Source organism: Rhinoraja longicauda, chromosome 34 (assembly GCF_053455715.1).
Source record: "Rhinoraja longicauda isolate Sanriku21f chromosome 34, sRhiLon1.1, whole genome shotgun sequence".
Taxonomy (NCBI): Eukaryota; Metazoa; Chordata; class Chondrichthyes; order Rajiformes; family Arhynchobatidae; genus Rhinoraja; species Rhinoraja longicauda.
In genome coordinates, this window is record NC_135986.1 from 21,496,205 (window position 1) to 21,516,714 (window position 20,510).

General features: G+C 51.7%; 1 protein-coding gene across 2 annotated transcripts in view; it reads right to left on the reverse strand.

Annotated features, from left to right (window-relative positions):
- Window positions 1–409: 409 nt before the first annotated feature.
- Window positions 410–20,510, reverse strand: part of LOC144609400 (spectrin beta chain, non-erythrocytic 1-like) — a 157,244-nt gene continuing 137,143 nt past the window's right edge. The window contains exons 30-36 of one of the 2 annotated variants that reach the window (XM_078427865.1): window positions 19,923–20,056; window positions 15,829–15,901; window positions 14,066–14,122; window positions 8,822–9,030; window positions 5,727–5,900; window positions 3,339–3,381; window positions 410–789 (exon numbers count right to left, since the gene is read on the reverse strand). In XM_078427865.1, coding sequence (XP_078283991.1) covers window positions 580–789; window positions 3,339–3,381; window positions 5,727–5,900; window positions 8,822–9,030; window positions 14,066–14,122; window positions 15,829–15,901; window positions 19,923–20,056 — 900 coding nt within the window. In that variant the 3' untranslated portion in view covers window positions 410–579. The remainder of the gene's footprint in view (window positions 790–3,338; window positions 3,382–5,726; window positions 5,901–8,821; window positions 9,031–14,065; window positions 14,123–15,828; window positions 15,902–19,922; window positions 20,057–20,510) is intronic. The other variant, XM_078427866.1, reaches the window with a different exon arrangement.

Below are 20,510 nucleotides of genomic sequence, written 5' to 3' on the forward strand. Positions count from 1 at the left end.
ATTCTTCATTGCGAGATTCATTCCCGTCAGCCTTTCTGCGGCGCGAAGACCCCCAAGCCAAGCGGCCACGGCCTCATCCCGAGGAGGAGGAAGAAAAAAAAAAAAAAACAACCGGACGGCCCGATACTTTCAGCTCGGCCCGATTACGGTTTGAGCTGGAAACGCGCCTCGTCCCGGAAGACACACCCGGAGACGGGCTTCCCGGCTTCCCCGGGGCCAACCAAGAGAACGTTACTTCGCCTTTCACGAATAGCTTCTGCGGAAACGTTACGCTCAACCATTCCATTAGCGTTGGCCGTTTTTTTTCTTTCGACCTTCCCCCTCCCCCTCCCCCCCCACAAAAATAGTTTTTGTTTTAGAATAATTTCCCCCCCCACCCTCTCCTCCCCATCCCTCCCACCCCCCCTTCTCCAAGTGTCCCGGGAATGCCAGGCTTGTAGAGTCGTTCGGTCAAAGAAACGAGCTGGAATCGACTGGAATGGCGTCGCGAAGTGAGGTGACATTTTTTTTGTTGAAACTCCTTCCGTGAAAAACAACCCTTCTTCTTCTCTCTCTCTCTCTCGCTCTCTCTCTCCGCCGCTACTTCTTCTTGAAGAAGCTGAATCGTTTCTCCCGGTCCTTCTCCTTGCCGTCCTTGTCTCGGCGCAGGGTGACCGTCTCGCCGCTGTTGGGCGAGATGGGGGGCATGGTCATGGCGCGGGTCAGGCCCTGGGGGGTGATGGGGTGGTGGTCCTCTTGGCTGGTGGAGATCGACCGGCCCACCGCGTCGATCCAGCTGCTCATCTCGGCCTGCGGAGGAACAAAACGGCCGTGAGCCAACGCCACCCAGACGTAGCCCGTTCCCAACATCAAGCCTCCCCCTTCAACCAACTCAACGCCAACCAGCCCACTCCCAATATCAAGCCTTCCCCCTTCAACCAACTCAATGCCAACCATCCCCACTCCCAACATCAAGCCTCCCCCTTCAACCAACTCAATGCCACCCAGACATAATCCGCTCCCAACATCAAGCCTCCCCCTTCAACCAACTCAATGCCACCCAACCCACTCCCAACTTCAAGCCTCCCCCCCTTCAACTAACTCAACGCCACCCAACCCACTCCCAATATCAAGCCTCCCCCTTCAACCAACTCAATGCCACCCAATCCACTCCCAATATCAAGCCTCCCCCTTCAACCAACTCAATGCCACCCAGACATAGCCCGCTCCCAACATCAAGCCTCCCCCTTCAACCAACTCAATGCCACCCAGACCTAGCCCACTCCCAACATCAAGCCTCCCCCTTCAACCAACTCAACGCCACCCAGCCCAACTCCCAACTTCAAACCTCCCCCTTCAACTAACTCAACGCCACCCAACCCACTCCCAACTTCAAGCCTCACCCTTCAACCAACTCAATGCCAACCGCCCTGGAGTACTGTGTGCAGTTTTGGTCTCCAAATTTGAGGAAGGACATTCTTGCTATTGAGGGCGTGCAGCGTAGGTTCACCAGGTTAATTCCCGGAATGGCGGGACTGTCGTATGTTGAAAGACTGGAGCGACTAGGCTTGTATACACTGGAATTTAGAAGGATGAGAGGAGATCTTATCGAAACGTATAAGATTATTAAGGGGTTGGACACGTTAGAGGCAGGAAACATGTTCCCAATGTTGGGGGAGTCCAGAACCAGGGGCCACAGTTTAAGAATAAGGGGTCGGCCATTTAGAACGGAGATGAGGAAAAACTTTTTCAGTCAGAGAGTTGTGAATCTGTGGAATTCTCTGCCTCAGAAGGCAGTGGAGGCCAATTCTCTGAATGCATTCAAGAGAGAGCTGGATAGAGCTCTTAAGGATAGCGGAGTCAGGGGGTATGGGGAGAAGGCAGGAACGGGGTACTGATTGAGAATGATCAGCCATGATCACATTGAATGGCGGTGCTGGCTCGAAGGGCCGAATGGCCTCCTCCTGCACCTATTGTCTATTGTCTATTGCCCCACTCCCAACATCAAGCCTCCCCCCTTCAACCAACTCAAAGCCACCCAGACGACCCCAACGCTTGTATTACCTGGAGTTTTGAAGGATGAGAGGGGATCTTATAGAGACGTATAAAATCATAAAAAGGACTGGACAAGCTAGATGCAGGAAAAATGTTCCCAATGTTGGGGGAGTCCAGAACCTGGGGCCACACACACAGTCTAAGAATAAAGGGGAGGCCATTTAAAACTGAGGGAGAAGAAACTTTTCCACCCAGAGTTGTGAATTTGTGGAATTCTCTGCCACAGAGGGCAGTGGAGGCCAAATCACTGGATGGATTTAAGAGAGAGTTAGATAGAGCTCTAGGGGGCTAGCGGAATCAAGGGATATGGGGAGAAGGCTGGCACGGGTTACTGATTGCGGATGATCAGCCATGATCACAATGAATGGCGGCGCTGGTTCGAAGGGCCGAATGGCCTCCTCCTGCACCTATTTTGTATGTTTCTATGTTTAATCCAACATCAAGCCTTCCACCTTCAACTCAGTGGGTTTTCTCAGAGATCTTCGGTTTGCTCCCACACTCCAAAGGCGTGCAGGTTTGTAGGTCAGTTGGCTTGGTATAAATGTATAAATTGTCCCTGGTGGGTGTGGGATGGCGTTAATGCGCGGGGATCGCTGGGCGGCGCGGACCCGGTGGGCCGAAGGGCCTGTTTCCGCGCTATATCTCTAAACTAAACTATTAAGAGTTAGATATAGTTCTGAGGGCTGATGGAATCAGGGGATATGAAGAAAAAGCAGGAACGGGGCACTGATTTTTGATGATCAGCCATGACCATATTAGTTTTAGTTTAGTTTAGTTTAGAGACACAGCGCAATAACAGGCCCTTTCGGCCCACCGGGTCCGCGCCAACCTGCCGAGTCTTTGCAGAGGTACCTAACCACAGTGGTCCGAGGAGGGGCAAACCACAACAGGCAGGGTGTTGGGCGCCCAAGGCTCATCGATACGCGAGGGCAACGAAGGCTATCCCATCTGCTCCGAACCGACAGAAGGTCGACTGTGGCACAAGTCACAGAGAAGTTTAATGGTGGTCACGGGAGGAATGTGTCACAATACACAGTGCATCGCACCCTGCTGCGTATGGGGCTGCACACGGAGGACCAACAGCATATCAGGCAGGTGGTCATAATGTTTTGACTCGTCAGGTCATAATGTTTTGGCTGATCATGATTTCGTACACCTCTGTAAGATCGCCCCTCATCCACCTGCGCTCCAAGGAATAGAGTCCCAGCCTGCTCAACCTCTCCCTGTAGCTCAGGCCCTCTGACTGACTCCGGGTTCATTCACTGCCGCTGTGGCCACTAGATGGCAAAATGGCTGTCACTTACGTCATCTTTAGCCTGGAAAAGAAACTCCTTTCCTTCGCTTAGCCTGTGATGAAAAAATAAATGCATTCACCAATTACTGCACCGCCACCGAAATATCACGCTTCCATTCAATTTAATCAAAGGTTTCACGCCCTGAGCAGAATTTTGACTGATGTCCTGGCTAGCGGTTGCCAACTTTCTCACTCCCAAATAAGGGACAAAAGGTGACGTCACCACCCCGCGCCCCACGTGACCTCACCCAGCCAGCGGTCACGTGCTCCCGCTCCACCAATGGCGGCCGCCCGGGCCCTGGAGGCGGGTTGCTATGCAACCTCCGTCAGGCAGAGCCTGGGCCTCCGGGTCGACACTGTCCGGGCCTACAGTGTCCGGGCCTACAGCATCTGGGCCTACACTGTCCGGGCCTACAGTGGCCCCCGGGCCTAGTGTCCGGGCCTACAGTGTCCGGGCCTACACTGTCCGGGCCTACAGTGTCCGGGCCTACACTGTCCAGGCCTACAGTGGCCCCCGGGCCTACAGTGGCCCCCGGGCCTACAGTGGCCCCCGGGCCTACAGTGTCCGGGCCTAATACAGGCCAAGGGCGGTCCCTTACGGGACAAACCAATTTAGCCCAAAATACGGGCTGTCCCGACTAATACGGGACAGTTGGCAACCCTAGTCCTGACATCCTATTTCAATTTGCTTGGACTTTAATAACCGTGGTAGCAACAATCTGGCAAGTGTTTATGGACACAAAATGATGGAGTAACTCAGCGGGTCAGGCAGCAACTCTGGAGAAAAGGAATGGGGGTCGAGAGCAGAGGTTCTCTCGGCCCTATTCCGTTTCTCCAGAGATGCTGCCTGACCCGCTGAGTAACTCCAGCTTTTTTGTGTCTTCCTTCGGTTTAAACCAGCATCTGCAGTTCCTTCCCACACTGACTGGCAAGTGTTTACTTTAGTTCAGAGACACAGCACGGAAACAGGCCCTTCGGCCCACCGGGTCCGCGCCGACCAGCGATCCCCGCACACTAACACTGCCCGACACGCACTAGGGACAATTTACATTTATACCGAGCCACAATTAACCTACAAATAAAACACTCCTGACCACTGTGTCTTTGGCGGGTGGGGAGGAAACCGAAGATCTCGGAGAAAACCCACGGGGAGAACGTGCAAACTCCGTACAGACAGCGCCCGTAGTCGGGATCGAACCCGGGACTATGGCGCTGTAACCGCTGTAAAGCAGCAACTCTACCGCTGCGCCACCATCCTAATATTATTTTGTGATAATTCATCCCTCACGACATTTAACCGTTAAATAATTAATTTATGGTGCTGGCTCGAAGGGCCGAATGGCCTCCTCCTGCACCTATTTTCTATGTTTAAACCTGAAGTAATTAAATGGAAAACGTCCAATTTCAATGTGACACTGGGCAAAATTAGTTGCACGCGTTGACAGGAATTCTTGCTATTGAGGGCGTGCAGCGTAGGTTTACTAGGTTAATTCCCGGAATGGCGGGACTGTCATAAGTTGAAAGACTGGAGCGACTAGGTTTGTTTACACTGGAATTTAGAAGGATGAGAGGGGATCTTATCGAAACGTATAAGATTATTAAGGGGTTGGACACGTTAGAGGCAGGAAACATGTTCCCGATGTTGGGGGAGTCCAGAACAAGGGGCCACAGTTTAAGAATAAGGGGTCGGCCATTTAGAACAAAGATGAGGAAAAACCTTTTTAGTCAGAGAGTTGTGAATCTGTGGAATTCTCTGCCTCAGAAGGCAGTGGAGGCCAATTCTCTGAATGCGTTCAAGAGAGAGCTAGATAGAGCTCTTAAGGATAGCGGAGTCAGGGGGTATGGGGAGAAGGCAGGAACGGGGTACTGATTGAGAATGATCAGCCATGATCACATTGAATGGTGGTGCTGGCTCGAAGGGACGAATGGCCTCCTCCTGCACCTATTGTCTATTGTCTATTGAATCTAATGTGTTCCACAGACACATAGATAGTTTACTAGGAGTTAGTCAACATTGACTAAGCCTTACAGCGCCAGAGAACCAGGTTCGATCATGTCCGCGCCGACCAGCGATCCCCGCACATTAACGCTATCCTACACCCACTAGGGACATTTTTTACATTTATACCAAGACAATTAATCTACAAACCCGCACGTCTTTGGAGTGCGGGAGGAAACCGAAGGTCTCGGGAGAAAACCCACGTAGGTCACGGGGAGAACGTACAAACTCCGTACAGACGGCGCCCGTAGTCGGGATCGAACCCGTGTCTCTGGCGCTGCATTCGCCGTGAGGCGGCAACTCTACCGCCGCGCCACCGTGACCGCCCCTAAAACTCGTATGCGGGAAGGAATCTCACGGCACTAGGCGGGTAAAGTGCCGTGGGCCCGCAAGCCTTACCTGAGCTTGAAGACACTTTTCCTCTTCTTGTAGTCGTGCGCCACCTCGCAGACGGCGTCCGTCAGACTGACGGGGACTTCTCCGTGGTACGGGATGCCACTGGCCGCGTTCTTGCCGTCTTTGTAGAAGCCCAGACTCCTGTTCCGCAGCACACAGTACACATTCTGCCACGACCTGCAGTGCAAACATTGCAGCAGTGTTAGATCCAACCATCTCACTCCCAAATACGGGACAAGGTGACGTCACCGCCGCGTGCCCCAGATGACCTCACCCCAGCCAGCGGCCACGTGCTCCCGCTCCACCAATGGCGGTCGACCGGGCCGGGAGGTGGGTTGCTAGGCAACCTCTGTTAGGCGGCGCCCGGGGCTCCAGGCCTACACTCTCCGGGCTTTCACTGTCCGGACCTACACTGTCCGGGCCTACAGTATCTGGACCTACACTGTCCGGGCCTACACTGTCCGGACCTACACTGTCCGGACCTACACTGTCTGGGCCTACACTGTCCGGGCCTACACTGTCCGGGCCTACACTGTCCAGACCTACACTGTCCGGACCTACAGCGTCCGGGCCTACACTGTCCGGGCTTACACTGTCCGGACCTACAGCGTCTGGGCCTACACTGTCCGGGCCTACACTGTCCGGGCTTACACTGTCCGGGCTCACACTGTCCGGGCTTACACTGTCCGGACCTACAGCGTCTGGGCCTACACTGTCCGGGCCTACACTGTCCAGACCTACACTGTCCGGGCCTACAGCGTCCCCCGGGCCTAATACGGGACAAGTGCAGTCCCGTACGGGACAAACCAATTCAGCCCAAAATATGGGATGTTCCAGCTAATACGGGACAGTTGGCAACCCTACATAGATCCAAGGCCCTTTGTAGAGAGCCTTCCAGGTGTAAGGAACAGTAGAATTAGGCCATTCGGCCCATCAGGTCTACTCCACCATTCAATCGTGGCTGATCTATCTCTCCCTCCTAACCCCATTCTCGTGCCTTCTCCCCATAACCTCTGCCACCTGTAAAAATCAAGTATCTACCCAACTCTGCCTTAAAAATATCCACTGACTTGGCCTCTACAGGCAAAGAATTCCACAGATTCACCACCCTCTGACTGAAGAAATTTCAATTAGGTCCCCCCTCATTCTTATTTTACCGTGAACTTCTAAGTACTCCCTAACCTTATCCTTTATAATTAGGGTTGCCAACTGTCCCGTATTAGCCGGGACATCCCATATTTTGGGCTGAATTGGTTTGTCCCGTACGGGACCGCCCTTGTCCCGCATTATGCCCGGGGGGCGTTGTAGGCCCGGACAGTGTAGGCCCGGACAGTGTAGGCCCGGACAGTGTAGGCCCGGACAATGTAGGCCCCGACACTGTAGGCCCGGACACTGTAGCCCCGGACACTGTAGGCCCGGACAATGTAGGTCCGGAGGCCTGGGCATCACCTAACGAAGGTTGCGTGGCAACCCACCTCCCGGCCCGGGCGGCCGCCATTGGTGGAGCGGGAGCACGTGGCCGCCGGCTGGGTGAGGTCACATGGGGCGCGGGGGGCAGTGACGTCGCCTTGTCCCTTATTTGGGAGTGAGATAGTTGGCAACCCCATTGATAATGGACTCTAAAATCCGACCAACCACCAAAGTCAGACTAATCGGCCTGTCGATGCCTACTATTCTGCCTTGCTCCCTTTTTGTGCAACGAGGTAATATTGGCAATTTTCCAATTGCCTGACTCTAGTGATTCCATCAATGCCTCCAGAATCTCTAAAGCCACCTCTTTCACAACACTAGGGTGCGGTCCATCCAGAAAGGTCCCACATAGGAGATTAGTGGGCAAAATTAGGGCACATGGTATTGGGGGTAGGGTACTGACATGGATAGAAAATTGGTTGACAGACAGAAAGCAAAGAGTGGGGATAAATGGGTCCCTTTCGGAATGGCAGGCAGTGACCAGTGGGGTACCGCAAGGTTCGGTGCTGGGACCCCAGCTATTTACGATATACATTAATGACTTAGACGAAGGGATTAAAAGTACCATTAGCAAATTTGCAGATGATACTAAACTAGGGGGGTAGTGTGAATTGTGAGGAAGATGCAATAAGGCTGCAGGGTGACTTGGACAGGTTGTGTGAGTGGGCGGATACATGGCAGATGCAGTTTAATGTAGATAAGTGTGAGGTTATTCACTTTGGAAGTAAGAATAGAAAGGCAGGTTATTATCTGAATTGTGTCAAGTTAGGAGGAGGGGGAGTTCAACGAGATCTGGGTGTCCTAGTGCATCAGTCAATGAAAGGAAGCATGCAGGTACAGCAGGCAGTGAAGAAAGCCAATGGAATGTTGGCCTTCGTAACAAGAGGAGTTGAGTATAGGAGCAAAGAGGTCCTTCTACAGTTGTACCGGGCCCTGGTGAGACCGCACCTGGAGTACTGTGTGCAGTTTTGGTCTCCAAATTTGAGGAAGGATATTCTTGCTATTGAGGGCGTGCAGCGTAGGTTCACTAGGTTAATTCCCGGAATGGCGGGACTGTCGTATGTTGAAAGGCTGGAGCGATTGGGCTTGTATACACTGGAATTTAGAAGGATGAGGGGGGATCTTATTGAAACATATAAGATAATTAGGGGATTGGACACATTAGAGGCAGGAAACATGTTCCCAATGTTGGGGGAGTCCAGAACAAGGGGCCACAGTTTAAGAATAAGGGGTCGGCCATTTAGAACGGAGATGAGGAAGAACTTTTTCAGTCAGAGAGTGGTGAAGGTGTGGAATTCTCTGCCTCAGAAGGCAGTGGAGGCCAGTTCGTTGGATGCTTTCAAGAGAGAGCTGGATAGAGCTCTTAAGGATAGCGGAGTGAGGGGGTATGGGGAGAAGGCAGGAACGGGGTACTGATTGAGAATGATCAGCCATGATCGCATTGAATGGCGGTGCTGGCTCGAAGGGCCGAATGGCCTCCTCCTGCACCTATTGTCTATTGTCTATCCAGCTCAGTTGACCTATTCACTGTGGCCCCAGGTTCTGGACCCCCCCCCCAACAACACTGGGAGCATGTTTCCTGCATCTGGCGAAGGTACACGAAAACTTGAACTTAGAATGAAGGCTACCTGCTGCTGGCCTTCTTGCTGTGCGATTCCCACTCGTGTTTTCGACACAAGATGCCTTCCAGTTGCACGGTGGCGGCGTCCTGGGCCTTGGTGAGCTGCGAGCCGTCCAGCCCCGGGCGCGGGGACAGCTGCGGCGTCTTGATGGCGGAGACGTTATCCGTCCTCGACTCCGTGCCCGTCCCGTTGGCCGATCCCGATGCATCGGAGACCTAGAGCACGAGGAGAAACCGGCGTCAGAAACACTCCTCCATTTGGTCTCCATTTATTGAATTTTTAGAAAAGTAAATGGGTTTGCCACAGGACTCAAATAAAAAATTTAAATTAAGAGTTGAAACTTGAGTTTAGGGTTGGATGTACAACTGTGGTTATTGTCTCCCGGATCTACCCCCTTTAATTTTTATAGTTATAACTCTTTTTTTATTCTCTCTTCTCAATAGTTTATAGTTTTTTTTTTCTTCTTTTTTTTTTTTTTTCCATTCTTTATTTTTATTTTCTCTCTTTAAAATTTTTTAAATTGAAGCTATGTAAGAATTTTGTAACAAATTTGTCTTTTATTTCTATCTGTATATATGCTTTTAAAATAAAAAATAATTTAAAAAAAGTGACACTCCTCCAACATCATCAACGTTGGCTCGTTCAAGGACAGAGTTCACTCTGTGTGTGTGTGTGTGTGTGTGTGTGTGTGCGTGTGTGAGTGTGTGTGTATGCGTGTGAGTGTGCGTGTGTATGCGTGTGTGTGTGTGCGTGTGTGTGTGTGTGCGTGTGTGCGTGTGTGTGCGTGTGTGTGTGTGTGAGAGTGTGTGTGTGTGTATGTGTGTGTGTGTGAGTGAGAGTGTATGTGTGTGTGTGAGTGTGCGTGTGCGTGTGAGTGTGCGTGTGAGAGTGTGTGTGTGAGTGTGCGTGTGAGAGTGTGTGTGTGTGTGTGTGTGTGTGTGTGTGTGCGCGTGTGCGTGTGTGATCCATGGTATATTCAACCTGAGAATGCAGCAGAGGTCATTTTGGTTCACCAAAATGGCGGGACTGTCATATGAGGAAAGATTGGAAAGACTGGGGCTTGTATTCACTGGAGTTTAGAAGGAAGAGAGGGTGATCTTATCGAAACGTATAAAATTTATAAAAGGACTGGACAAGCTTAGATGCAGGAAAAATGTCCCCAATGTTGGGGGAGTCCAGAACCAGGGGCCACACACACAGTCTAAGAATAAAGGGGAGGCCATTTAAAACTGAGGGGAGAATTTTTTTTATCACCCAGAGAGTTGTGAATTTGTGGAATTCTCTGCCACAGAGGGCAGTGGAGGCCGATTCACTGGATGAATTTAAAAGAGAGTTAGATAGAGCTCTAGGGGCTAGTGGAATCAAGGGATATGGGGAGAAGGCAGGCACGGGTTACTGATTGTGGATGATCAGCCATGATCACAATGAATGGCGGTGCTGGCTCGAAGGGCCGATTGACCTCCTCCTGCACCTATTTTCCACGTTTCTGTGTCATTGCAGACAGAGGTTTGTCTGTCTGTAATGTTCATAAGTGATAGGAGTGGAATAAGGCCATTCGGCCCATCAAGTCTACTCCGCCATTCAATCGTGGCTGATCTATCTCTCCCTCCTAACCCCATTCTCCTGCCTTCTCCCCGTAACCCCTGACACACCCGCACTGATCAAGAATCTATCCATCTCTGCCTTAAAAATATCCACTGACTTGGCCTCCACAGCCGTCTGTGGCAATGAAGTGCACATGATGAAACCCAATTACTGATCTCATGGCCACAAAGTGTTTAGTTCAGAGATACAGCGCGGAAACAGGCCCTTCGGCCCACCGAGTCCGCGCCGACCTGCGATCCCCGCGCACTAACGCCATCTGCTGGCTAACACCGTGCACTAAATGTTATTCCCTTATCATGTATCTGTACACTGCAAACGGCTCGATTGTGATCGTGCGTTGTCTTTCCGCTGACTGGCTAGCGCGCGACAAAAGCTTTTCACTGTACCTCGGTACACGTGACAATAAACTGAACTCAACTAAACACGACACAATTTACAATTTTACCCAAGCCAATTAACCGGCAAACCTGCACGTCTCTGGAGTGTGAGAGGGAAACCGGAGCGCCCGGAGAAAACCCACGCAGGTCACGGGGAGAACGTACAAACTCTGTACAGGCAGCGCCCATAGTCAGGATTGAACCCGGGTCTCTGGCGCTGTGAGGCGGCAACTCTACCGCTGCGCCACCGTGACTCCCTTGTTTCTTTTTCAGTCTCTCTGAAACGTCACCTATCCGTGTTCTCCACAGATGCTGCCGGACCCGCTGAGTTACTCCAGCACTCTGTGAAACGTCAGCTCTCCGTGTTCTCCACAGATGCTGCCCGACCCGCTGAGTTACTCCAGCACTCTGTGAAACGTCACCTATCCGTGTTCTCCACAGATGCTGCCTGACCCGCTGAGTTACTCCAGCACTCTGTGAAACGTCACCTATCCGTGTTCTCCACAGATGCTGCCCGACCCGCTGAGTTACTCCGGCACTCTGTGAAACGTCAGCTCTCCGTGTTCTCCAGAGATGCTGCCTGACCCGCTGAGTTACTCCAGCACTCTGTGAAATGCCACTTATCCAAGTTCTCCAGAGATGCTGTCTGACCCACTGAGTTACTCCAGCACTTTGTGTCTTGTGGTGTAAAGACCAACATCTGCAGTTATTTCCTTCCTTCAAGTTTTTTGGGTCGGTGAGTCGATGGTGTGACGATGTTTTGCAAGGGGTTTTATTGCGTGTGTGACGGCTAATCTTTAAGGTCAGCCTAACGGATGGCGGACTGGGCAGAAGCAATCTACAAGTCAACCCCATCTGTCCACACTGTTCAGACCAAAGACGGGCGCAGCGGTAGAACTGCTGCCTCACAGCGCCACAGACCCGGGTTCGATCCCGACTACGGGTGCTGTCTGTACGGAGTTTGTACGTTCTCCCCGTGGGTTTTCTGAGCCCCATGCTCTACTCCCTCTTCACACACGCCTGTGTTCCTGCATTCGACACCAACACCACTGTCTAGTTTGCAGACGACACAACGGTGATCGGGCTGATCGCCAACGGTGATGAAACAAACTACAGAACCTGGCGGACTGGTGCTCTGATAACAACCTGTCCCTAAACACCACCAAGACCAAGGAGCTGATCATCAACTTCCGCAGGTCACACAACGGGGAATACGCTCCGATCTTTATCAACGGGGACACAGTGTGGAGAGAGTGTCCAGCTTCAAGTTTCCGGGCACTCACATTTCGGAGGACCTCACATGGTCCAATAACACCGCTGCGCTGGTCAAGAAGGCACAGCAACGACTGTTCTACCTGAGAACACTGAAGAAGTCTGGTCTACCCCAACAGCTGCTGACGACCTTCTACCGCTGCACCATAGAGAGCATCCTAACGCATGGCATCCCTGTGTGGTACCTCAGCTGCACGGAGGCAGAGAGGAAAGCTCTTCAGCGGGTAGTCCATGGAGCTCAGAGGACCATCGGAACACAGCTACCAGCCTTGGAGGGCATCTACAACACACGATGCCCCAGAAAAGCCACCAGCATCCACAAAGACTCCTCACACCCCTGCAACAGTCTGTTCGAACTTCTACCACCGGGCAGACGATACAAGGCCTTCTACGCCCGCACCTCCAGACTCAGGAACAGCTTCATCCCCAGGGCCATAGCTGCCATGAACCGGTCCTGCTGAGCCGGATGGTCACATCGCACAGCGAACCGGCACAGATCTACTTGCACTTTATTCTGTCTTAAAACTGTTCCAATTTGTTTCATTGGGTTGTTTAAATTTATACTGACTAGCTAACTAATTTATTGCATCGTATGGGAGGTGCGTTCCCAATCTCGTTGTACCCCTGTACAATGACAATAAAGATATATTGTATTGTATTGTTGTATTGTATGCTCCGGTTTCCTCCCACACTCCAAAGACGTATCTGTCGATTAATTGGCTTGGTGTAAACGTAAAACTGTCCCTAGAGTGTGCAGGGTGGCATTAACGTGCGGGGATCGCTGGTCAGCACGGACTCGGTGGGCCGAAGGGCCTGTTTCCACGCTGTATCTCTAATCCAAACTAAACTAAATTTAAGGGAGCTTTTCGGTTTCACCAGCAGAGATCACCATCTACTGGCTCACGAGGGAACATCATACCATCGAGTCATAGAGTGATAGTGTGTAAATAGGCCCTATGGCCCAACTTGCCCACACCGGCCAACATGTCCCAGCTACGCTAGTCCCCCTTGCCTGCGTTCGGCCCATATCCCTCCAAACCCGTCCTATCCGTGTACCTATTTAAATGAGTCTTAAACGTTGCATTAGTCCCTGCCTCAACTACTTCCTACGTAGACACTAAGCATGCATTAAGAGGTGGTTTTTGTCTTGTAGATAATTGTTATGAATCTGTGGAATTCATTACAGAATCTGTGGAATTCTTTGCCACAGACGGCTGTGGAGGCCAAGTCAGTGGATATTTTTAAGGCAGAGATAGATAGATTCTTGATTAGTGCGGGTGTCATAGAAACATAGAAAATAGGTGCAGGAGTAGGCCATTCGGCCCTTCGAGCCCGCACCGCCATTCAATATGATCATGGCTGATCATCCAACTCAGTATCCTGTACCTGCCTTCTCTCCATACCCCCTGACTCCGCTATCCTTAAGAGCTCTATCCAGCTCTCTCTTGAATGCATTCAGAGAATTGGCCTCCACTGCCTTCTGAGGCAGAGAATTCCACACCTTCACCACTCTCTGACTGAAAAAGTTCTTCCTCATCTCCGTTCTAAATGGCCTACCCCTTATTCTTAAACTGTGTGGCCCCTGGTTCTGGACTCCCCCCAACATTGGGAACATGTTTCCTGCCTCTAACGTGTCCAACCCCTTAATAATCTTATAGGTTTCGATAAGATCCCCTCTCATCCTTCTAAATTCCAGCGTATACAAGCCCAGTCGCTCCAGTCTTTCAACATATGACAGTCCCGCCATCTCCTTCCGAGACCGAAGATCTCTGGAAAAAACCCACGCAGGTCGCGGGGAGAACGTACAAACTCCGCGCCTGTAGTCGGGTCCCCGGCTCTGCGTTCGCTGTGAGGCGGCGCCGCGCCAAGTAAACGGTTTGATTGTCACGCGCGACCATAAACGAACGCTATTCGGAGTACCAACCCGGGTTAGGACTGCACGTGGCGAAAGGTGAAAGTCAGGAGGAAAAGCAGAGAAGGTGCAGAGAGCACTTACTGTCAGAGTTACAGAAGGCGATACAGCATCTTCCAATTGCCTCACATCATCCACAGGCTGAAAAAGGCAGGAGAAGCAGGCAGTGAACAGTTAAGAGAAGGAGCAAGCAACAGGTAGAATCCCTCCCAGAACAGGGTGGAATGTAACACAGAGAAATGCAAGGCGTTGCACTTTGGAAAGTCTAACAAAGGGGCAAGACCCACACAGTGAATGGCTGGAAAATAGAACGGCAGGTGCTGTACACACTGGAGTTTAGAAGTATAAGAAGATAACTGCAGATGCTGGTACAAATCGAAGGTTTTTATTCACAAAATGCTGGAGTAACTCAGCGGGTCAGGCAGCATCTCGGGAGAGAAGGAATGGGTGACGTTTCGGGTCGAGACCCTTCTGGACTCATTGAAACGTACCGAACAGTGAGCGGCCTGGACAGAGTGGGTGTGGGGAGGATGTTTCCACTAGTGGGAGAGTCTAGGACCAGAGGGCACAGCCTCAGAATTAAAGGACGTTCTTTAGGAAGGAGACATGGGGGGGGGGGATTTCTTCAGTCAGAGGGCGGTGAATCTGTGGGATTCATTGCCACAGACGGCTGTGGAGGCCACAAGGCAGTGGATATTTTTAAGGCAGAGATGGATAGATTCTTGATCAGTGCGGGTGTCAGGGGTTATGGGGAGAAGGCAGGAGAATGGGGTTAGGAGGTAGAGATAGATCGGCCGTGATTGAATGGCGGAGTGGACCTGATGGGCCGAATGGACTAATTCTGCTCCTATCACTTATGATATGGGAAGACAAGGCTGTCAAAGATTTGAATATAAAGACGGATACAAAATGGTGGAGTCACTCAGCGGGTCGGGCAGCATCTCTGGGGAGAAGGAATGGGTGACGTTTCGGGTCGAGAACCTACTTCAGTGATGTCAGGGGGGGGGGCGGGACAAAGATAGGATGTAGTCGGAGACAGGAAGACTAGTGGGAGAACTGGGAAGGGGGAGGGGATGGAGAGGGAGGGAAAGCAAGGGCTACTTGAAGTTAGAGAAGTCAATGTTCATACCGCTGGGGTGTGAGCTGCCCAAGCGAAATATGAGGTGCTGTTCCTCCAATTTGCGCTGGGCCTCACTCTGACAATGGAGGAGGCCCAGGACAGGAAGATCAGACTGTGAGTGGGAGGGAGGAGTTGAAGTGCTGAGCCACCGGGAGATCAGGTAGGTTAAGACGGACAGAGCAGAGGTGTTCAATGAAACGATCGCGAGCCTGCGCTTGGACTCGCCGATTAGGGATGCCAACTGTCCCCGTATTAGCCGGGACTTCCCGTATTTTGGGCTATATTGGTTTGTCCCGTACGGGACCGCTCTTGTTCCGTATTAGGCCCAGGGGGCGCTGTAGGCCCGGAACACTGTAGGCCCGGGGGATGCTGTAGGCCCGGACACTGTAGGCCCAGGGGGCGCTGTAGGCCCGGACACTGCAGGCCTGGACACAGTAGGTCCGGGGGTCGCTGTAGGTCCGGACAGTGTAGGCCCGGAGGCCGCCAATCGGGGGTTGCTTAGCAACCCGCCTCCCGGCCCGGGTGACCGCCATTGGTGGAGCAGAAGCACGTGGCCGCTGTCTGGGTGAGGTCACGCGGGGCGGTGACGTCACCTTTTGTCCCTTATTCGGGAATGAGAAAGTTGGCAACAACCCTATTTCCGACATACAGAAGGTTTGAACATGATGTCTTCACGTGCTCTTTGAAGAGTGTCGCCAAGACCCAACTGGGCAGCTCTGGGACTTACCTGCGGTGACTCCATGTCTAGGTGGACTCCATTTTGAGCAATGATGTCCAGGTGATTAACCATGTCACCATCTCTGCAAGGAACAAATAAAAAACACAACACTCAATGCCGATGAAACCATGAAGAGCAGAACAGAGAGTCACACGGGATTTACCGGGGACTCAATCTCTGGCATTCTCTACAAAAGCAACCACCAGCTGGGTGGCGCAGCGGTAAGGTTGCTGCCTTACAGCGAATGCAGCGCCGGAGACTCAGGTTCGATCCTGACTACGGGTGCTGTCTGTATGGAGTTTGTACGTTCTCCCCGTGACCTGCGTGGGTTTTCTCCGAGATCTTCGGTTTCCTCCCACACTCCAAAGACGTGCAGGTTTGTAGGTTAATTGGTTTGGTAAATGTACAGAAAAAAATTGTCCCTAGTGGGTGTGGGATAGTGTTAGTGTGCGGGGATCGCTGGTCGACGCGGACCCGGTGCAGGAGTAGAAACATAGAAAATAGGTGCAGGAGTAGGCCATTCGGCCCTTCGAGCCTGCACCGCCATTCAATATGATCATGGCTGATCATCCAACTCAGTATCCCGTACCTGCCTTCTCTCCACACCCCCTGATCCCTTTAGCCACAAGGGCCACATCTAACTCCCTCTTAAATACAGCCAATGAACTGGCCTCAACTACCCTCTGTGACAGAGAATTCCACAGATTCACCACTCTCTGTGAAAAAAAACGTTCTCATCTCGGTCCTAAAAGACTTCCCCCTTATCCTTAAACTGTGACCCCTTGTTCTGGACTTCCCCAACATCGGGAACAATCTTCCTGCATCTAGCCTGTCCAACCCCTTAAGAATTTTGTAAGTTTCTATAAGATCCCCCCTCAATCTTCTAAATTTCCGCGCTGTATATCCAGAACTAAACTTTTGAGTCACAGATTCATTGAAAAGTTAACTTAATTTAGTTTAGTTTAGAGATACAGCGCGGAAACAGGCCCTTCGGCCCACCGAGCCCGTGCCAACCAGCGATCCACGCACACTAACGCCATCCTACACAGCCACCATTGACCCATTCCATAGTTTCCTCGAACTTGGCCGCCTTTGATCTTTTGTTTTCACACCTTACCCTTCAATAGACAATAGACAATAGGTGCAGGAGGAGGCCATTCAGCCCTTCGAGCCAGCACCGCCATTCAATGCGATCATGGCTGATCACTCTCAATCAGTACCCCGTTCCTGCCTTCTCCCCATACCCCCTCACTCCGCTATCCTTAAGAGCTCTATCCAGCTCTCTCTTGAAAGCATCCAACGAACGATCCTGACTACGGGTGCTGCACTGTAAGGAGTTTGTACGTTCTCCCCGTGACCTGCGTGGGTTTTCTCCGAGATCTTCGGTTTCCTCCCACACTCCAAAGACGTACAGGTATGTAGGTTAATTGGCTGGGTAAATGTAAAAATTGTCCCTAGTGGGTGTAGGATAGTGTTAATGTACGGGGATCACTGGGCGGCAAGGACTTGGAGGGCCGAAAAGGCCTGTTTCCGGCTGTATATATATGATATGATATGAACTGGCCTCCACTGCCTTCTGAGGCAGAGAATTCCACACCTTCACCACTCTCTGACTGAAAAAGTTCTTCCTCATCTCCGTTCTAAATGGCCTACCCCTTATTCTTAAACTGTGGCCCCTTGTTCTGGACTCCCCCAACATTGGGAACATGTTTCCTGCCTCTAATGTGTCCAATCCCCTAATTATCTTATATGTTTCAATAAGATCCCCCCTCATCCTTCTAAATTCCAGTGTATACAAGCCCAATCGCTCCAGTCTTTCAACATACGACAGTCCCGCCATTCCGGGAATTAACCTAGTGAACCTACGCTGCACGCCCTCCATAGCAAGAATATCCTTCCTCAAATTTGGAGACCAAAACTGCACACAGTACTCCAGGTGCGGTCTCACCAGGGCCTGGTACAACTGTAGAAGGACCTCTTTGCTCCTATACTCAACTCCTCTTGTTATGAAGACCAACATTCCATTGGCTTTCTTCACTGCCTGCTGTACCTGCATGCTTCCTTTCATTGACTGATGCACTAGGACACCCAGATCTCGTTGAACTCCCCCTCCTCCTAACTTGACACCATTCAGATAATAATCTGCCTTTCTATTCTTACTTCCAAAGTGAATAACCTCACACTTATCTACATTAAACTGCATCTGCCATGTATCCGCCCACTCACACAACCTGTCCAAGTCACCCTGCAGCCTTATTGCATCTTCCTCACAATTCACACTACCCCCCAGCTTAGTATCATCTGCAAATTTGCTTGCAAAGTCCCTTCCATGTCTCTGCTTCTCCCTCTCCCCCTGACTCTCAGTCTGGAGAATCGTCTCGACCCGAAAAACGTCACCCGTTCCTTCTCCCCGGAGATGCTGCCTGTCCCGCTGAGTTACTCCAGCACGTTGTGACTATCTTCGATGCAAACCGGCATCAGCAGTTCCTTCTGACACATAGACGTCCCTTAGTTTAGAGATACAGCGCGGAAATAGGCCCACTGAGACCGCGCTGACCAGCGATCCCCGCACACTAACACTATCCTACACACACTCAGGACTATCTTACATTCATACCAAGCCAATTAACCTACAAATCTGTAGGAAGGAACAGCAAATGTCTTCCCTAATCTGAGGAAAGACATTCTTGCCATAGAGGGAGTACAGAGAAGGTTCACCAGATTGATCCCTGGGATGGCAGGACTTTCATATGAAGAAAGACTGGATGGACTCGGCTTGTACTCGCTGGAATTGCGAAGATTGAGGGGGGATCTTATAGAAACTTACAAAATTCTTAAGGGGTTGGGCAGGCTAGATGCAGGAAGATTGTTCCCGATGTTGGGGAAGTCCAGAACAAGGGGTCACAGTTTAAGGATAAGGGGGAAGCCTTTTAGGACCGAGATGAGAAAGTTTTTTTTCACACAGAGAGTGGTGAATCTGTGGAATTCTCTGCCACAGAAGGTAGTTGAGGCCAGTTCATTGGCTATATTTAAGAGGGAGTTAGATGTGGCCCTTGTGGCTAAAGGGATCAGGGGGTATGGAGAGAAGGCAGGTACGGGATACTGAGTTGGATGATCAGCCATGATCATATTGAATGGCGGTGCAGGCTCGAAGGGCCGAATGGCCTACTCCTGCACCTATTTTCTATGTTTCTATGTTTCTAAATGCTGGTTTAAACCGTAGACACAAAATGCTGGAGTAACTCAGCGGGTCAGGCAGCCTCTCTGGAGAGAAGGAATGGGTGACGTTTCGGGTCGAGACCTTTCTTCAGACTCACATCGGTCTGAATAAAAATAGGTGCAGGAGGAGGCCATTCGGCCCTTCGAGCCAGCACCGCCATTCAATGTGATCATGGCTGATCATTCTCAATCAGTACCCCGTTCCTGCCTTCTCCCCATACCCCCTGACTCCGCTATCCTCAAGAGCTCTATCCAGCTCTCTCTTGAATGCATTCAGAGAATTGGCCTCCACTGCCTTCTGAGGCAGAGAATTCCACAGATTCACAACTCTCTGACTGAAAAAGTTTTTCCTCATCTCCGTTCTAAATGGCCTACCCCTTATTCTTAAACTGTGTGGCCCCTGGTTCTGGACTCCCCCAACATTGGGAACATGTTTCCTGCCTCTAACGTGTCGAACCCCTTAATAATCTTATACGTTTCGATAAGATCCCCTCTCATCCTTCTAAATTCCAGTGTATACAAGCCCAGTCGCTCCAGTCTTTCAACATATGACAGTCCCGCCATTCCGGGAATTAACCTGGTGAACCTACGCTGCACGCCCTCAATAGCAAGAAGGACTAGGACATTCTTCTCCGAGAAGGGTCTCGACCCGAAACGTCACCCATTCCTTCTCTCCTGAGATGCTGCCTGTGCGACCTTGGAGTGTGGAAGGAAACCGAAGATCTCGGAGAAAGCCCACGGGGGTCGCGGGGGGATCGTAGAAACTCCGTACGGGCGGCGCCCGCAGTCGGGATGGAACCCGGGTCTCCGGCGCCGTGAGGCAGCGACTCTACCGCCGCGCCACCGTGCCGCGCACCGGAGGCCGAATATCCGGGTGGCGTTACCGTGTCTGCTCAGACGGGCTGGCGACTTCCAGGCCGTCTTCCGTCGTCACGGAGACGCGGGGCGTCGGGGGCGATGGAGGCCTTGCCTTCCTCTCTTCCTCCTCTTGCCTACGGTGGATCTCCTGCTGTTCCAGCTGCAACAAATGACGGCTTTAGTTTTCGTTTACAGCGCGGAAACAGGCCCTTCGGCCCACCGGGTCGGCGCCGCCCAGCGATCCCCGCGCACTAACGCCGTCCTACACACACTTCAGGGACAATTTACACACGCACCAAGCCAATTAACCTACACACCTGTACGTCTTTGGAGCGTGGGAGGAAACCGAAGATCTCGGAGAAAACCCGCGCAGGTCACGGGGAGAACGTGCAAACTCCGTACGGACGGCACCCGTAGTCAGGATCGAACCCGGGTCTCTGGCGCTGTAAGGCGGCAACTCTACCGCTGCGCCACCGTGCTGCCCAAAGGTATTGAGGTACTTTTAAACAGCACAGCTCCTGAGATCTCTCGGCTGATAATCTCACTTTCTTGACCTGTGACGGTCTCAACGTGTTTAGACTTCAGACTTTAGTGTGGAAACAGGCCCTTCGGCC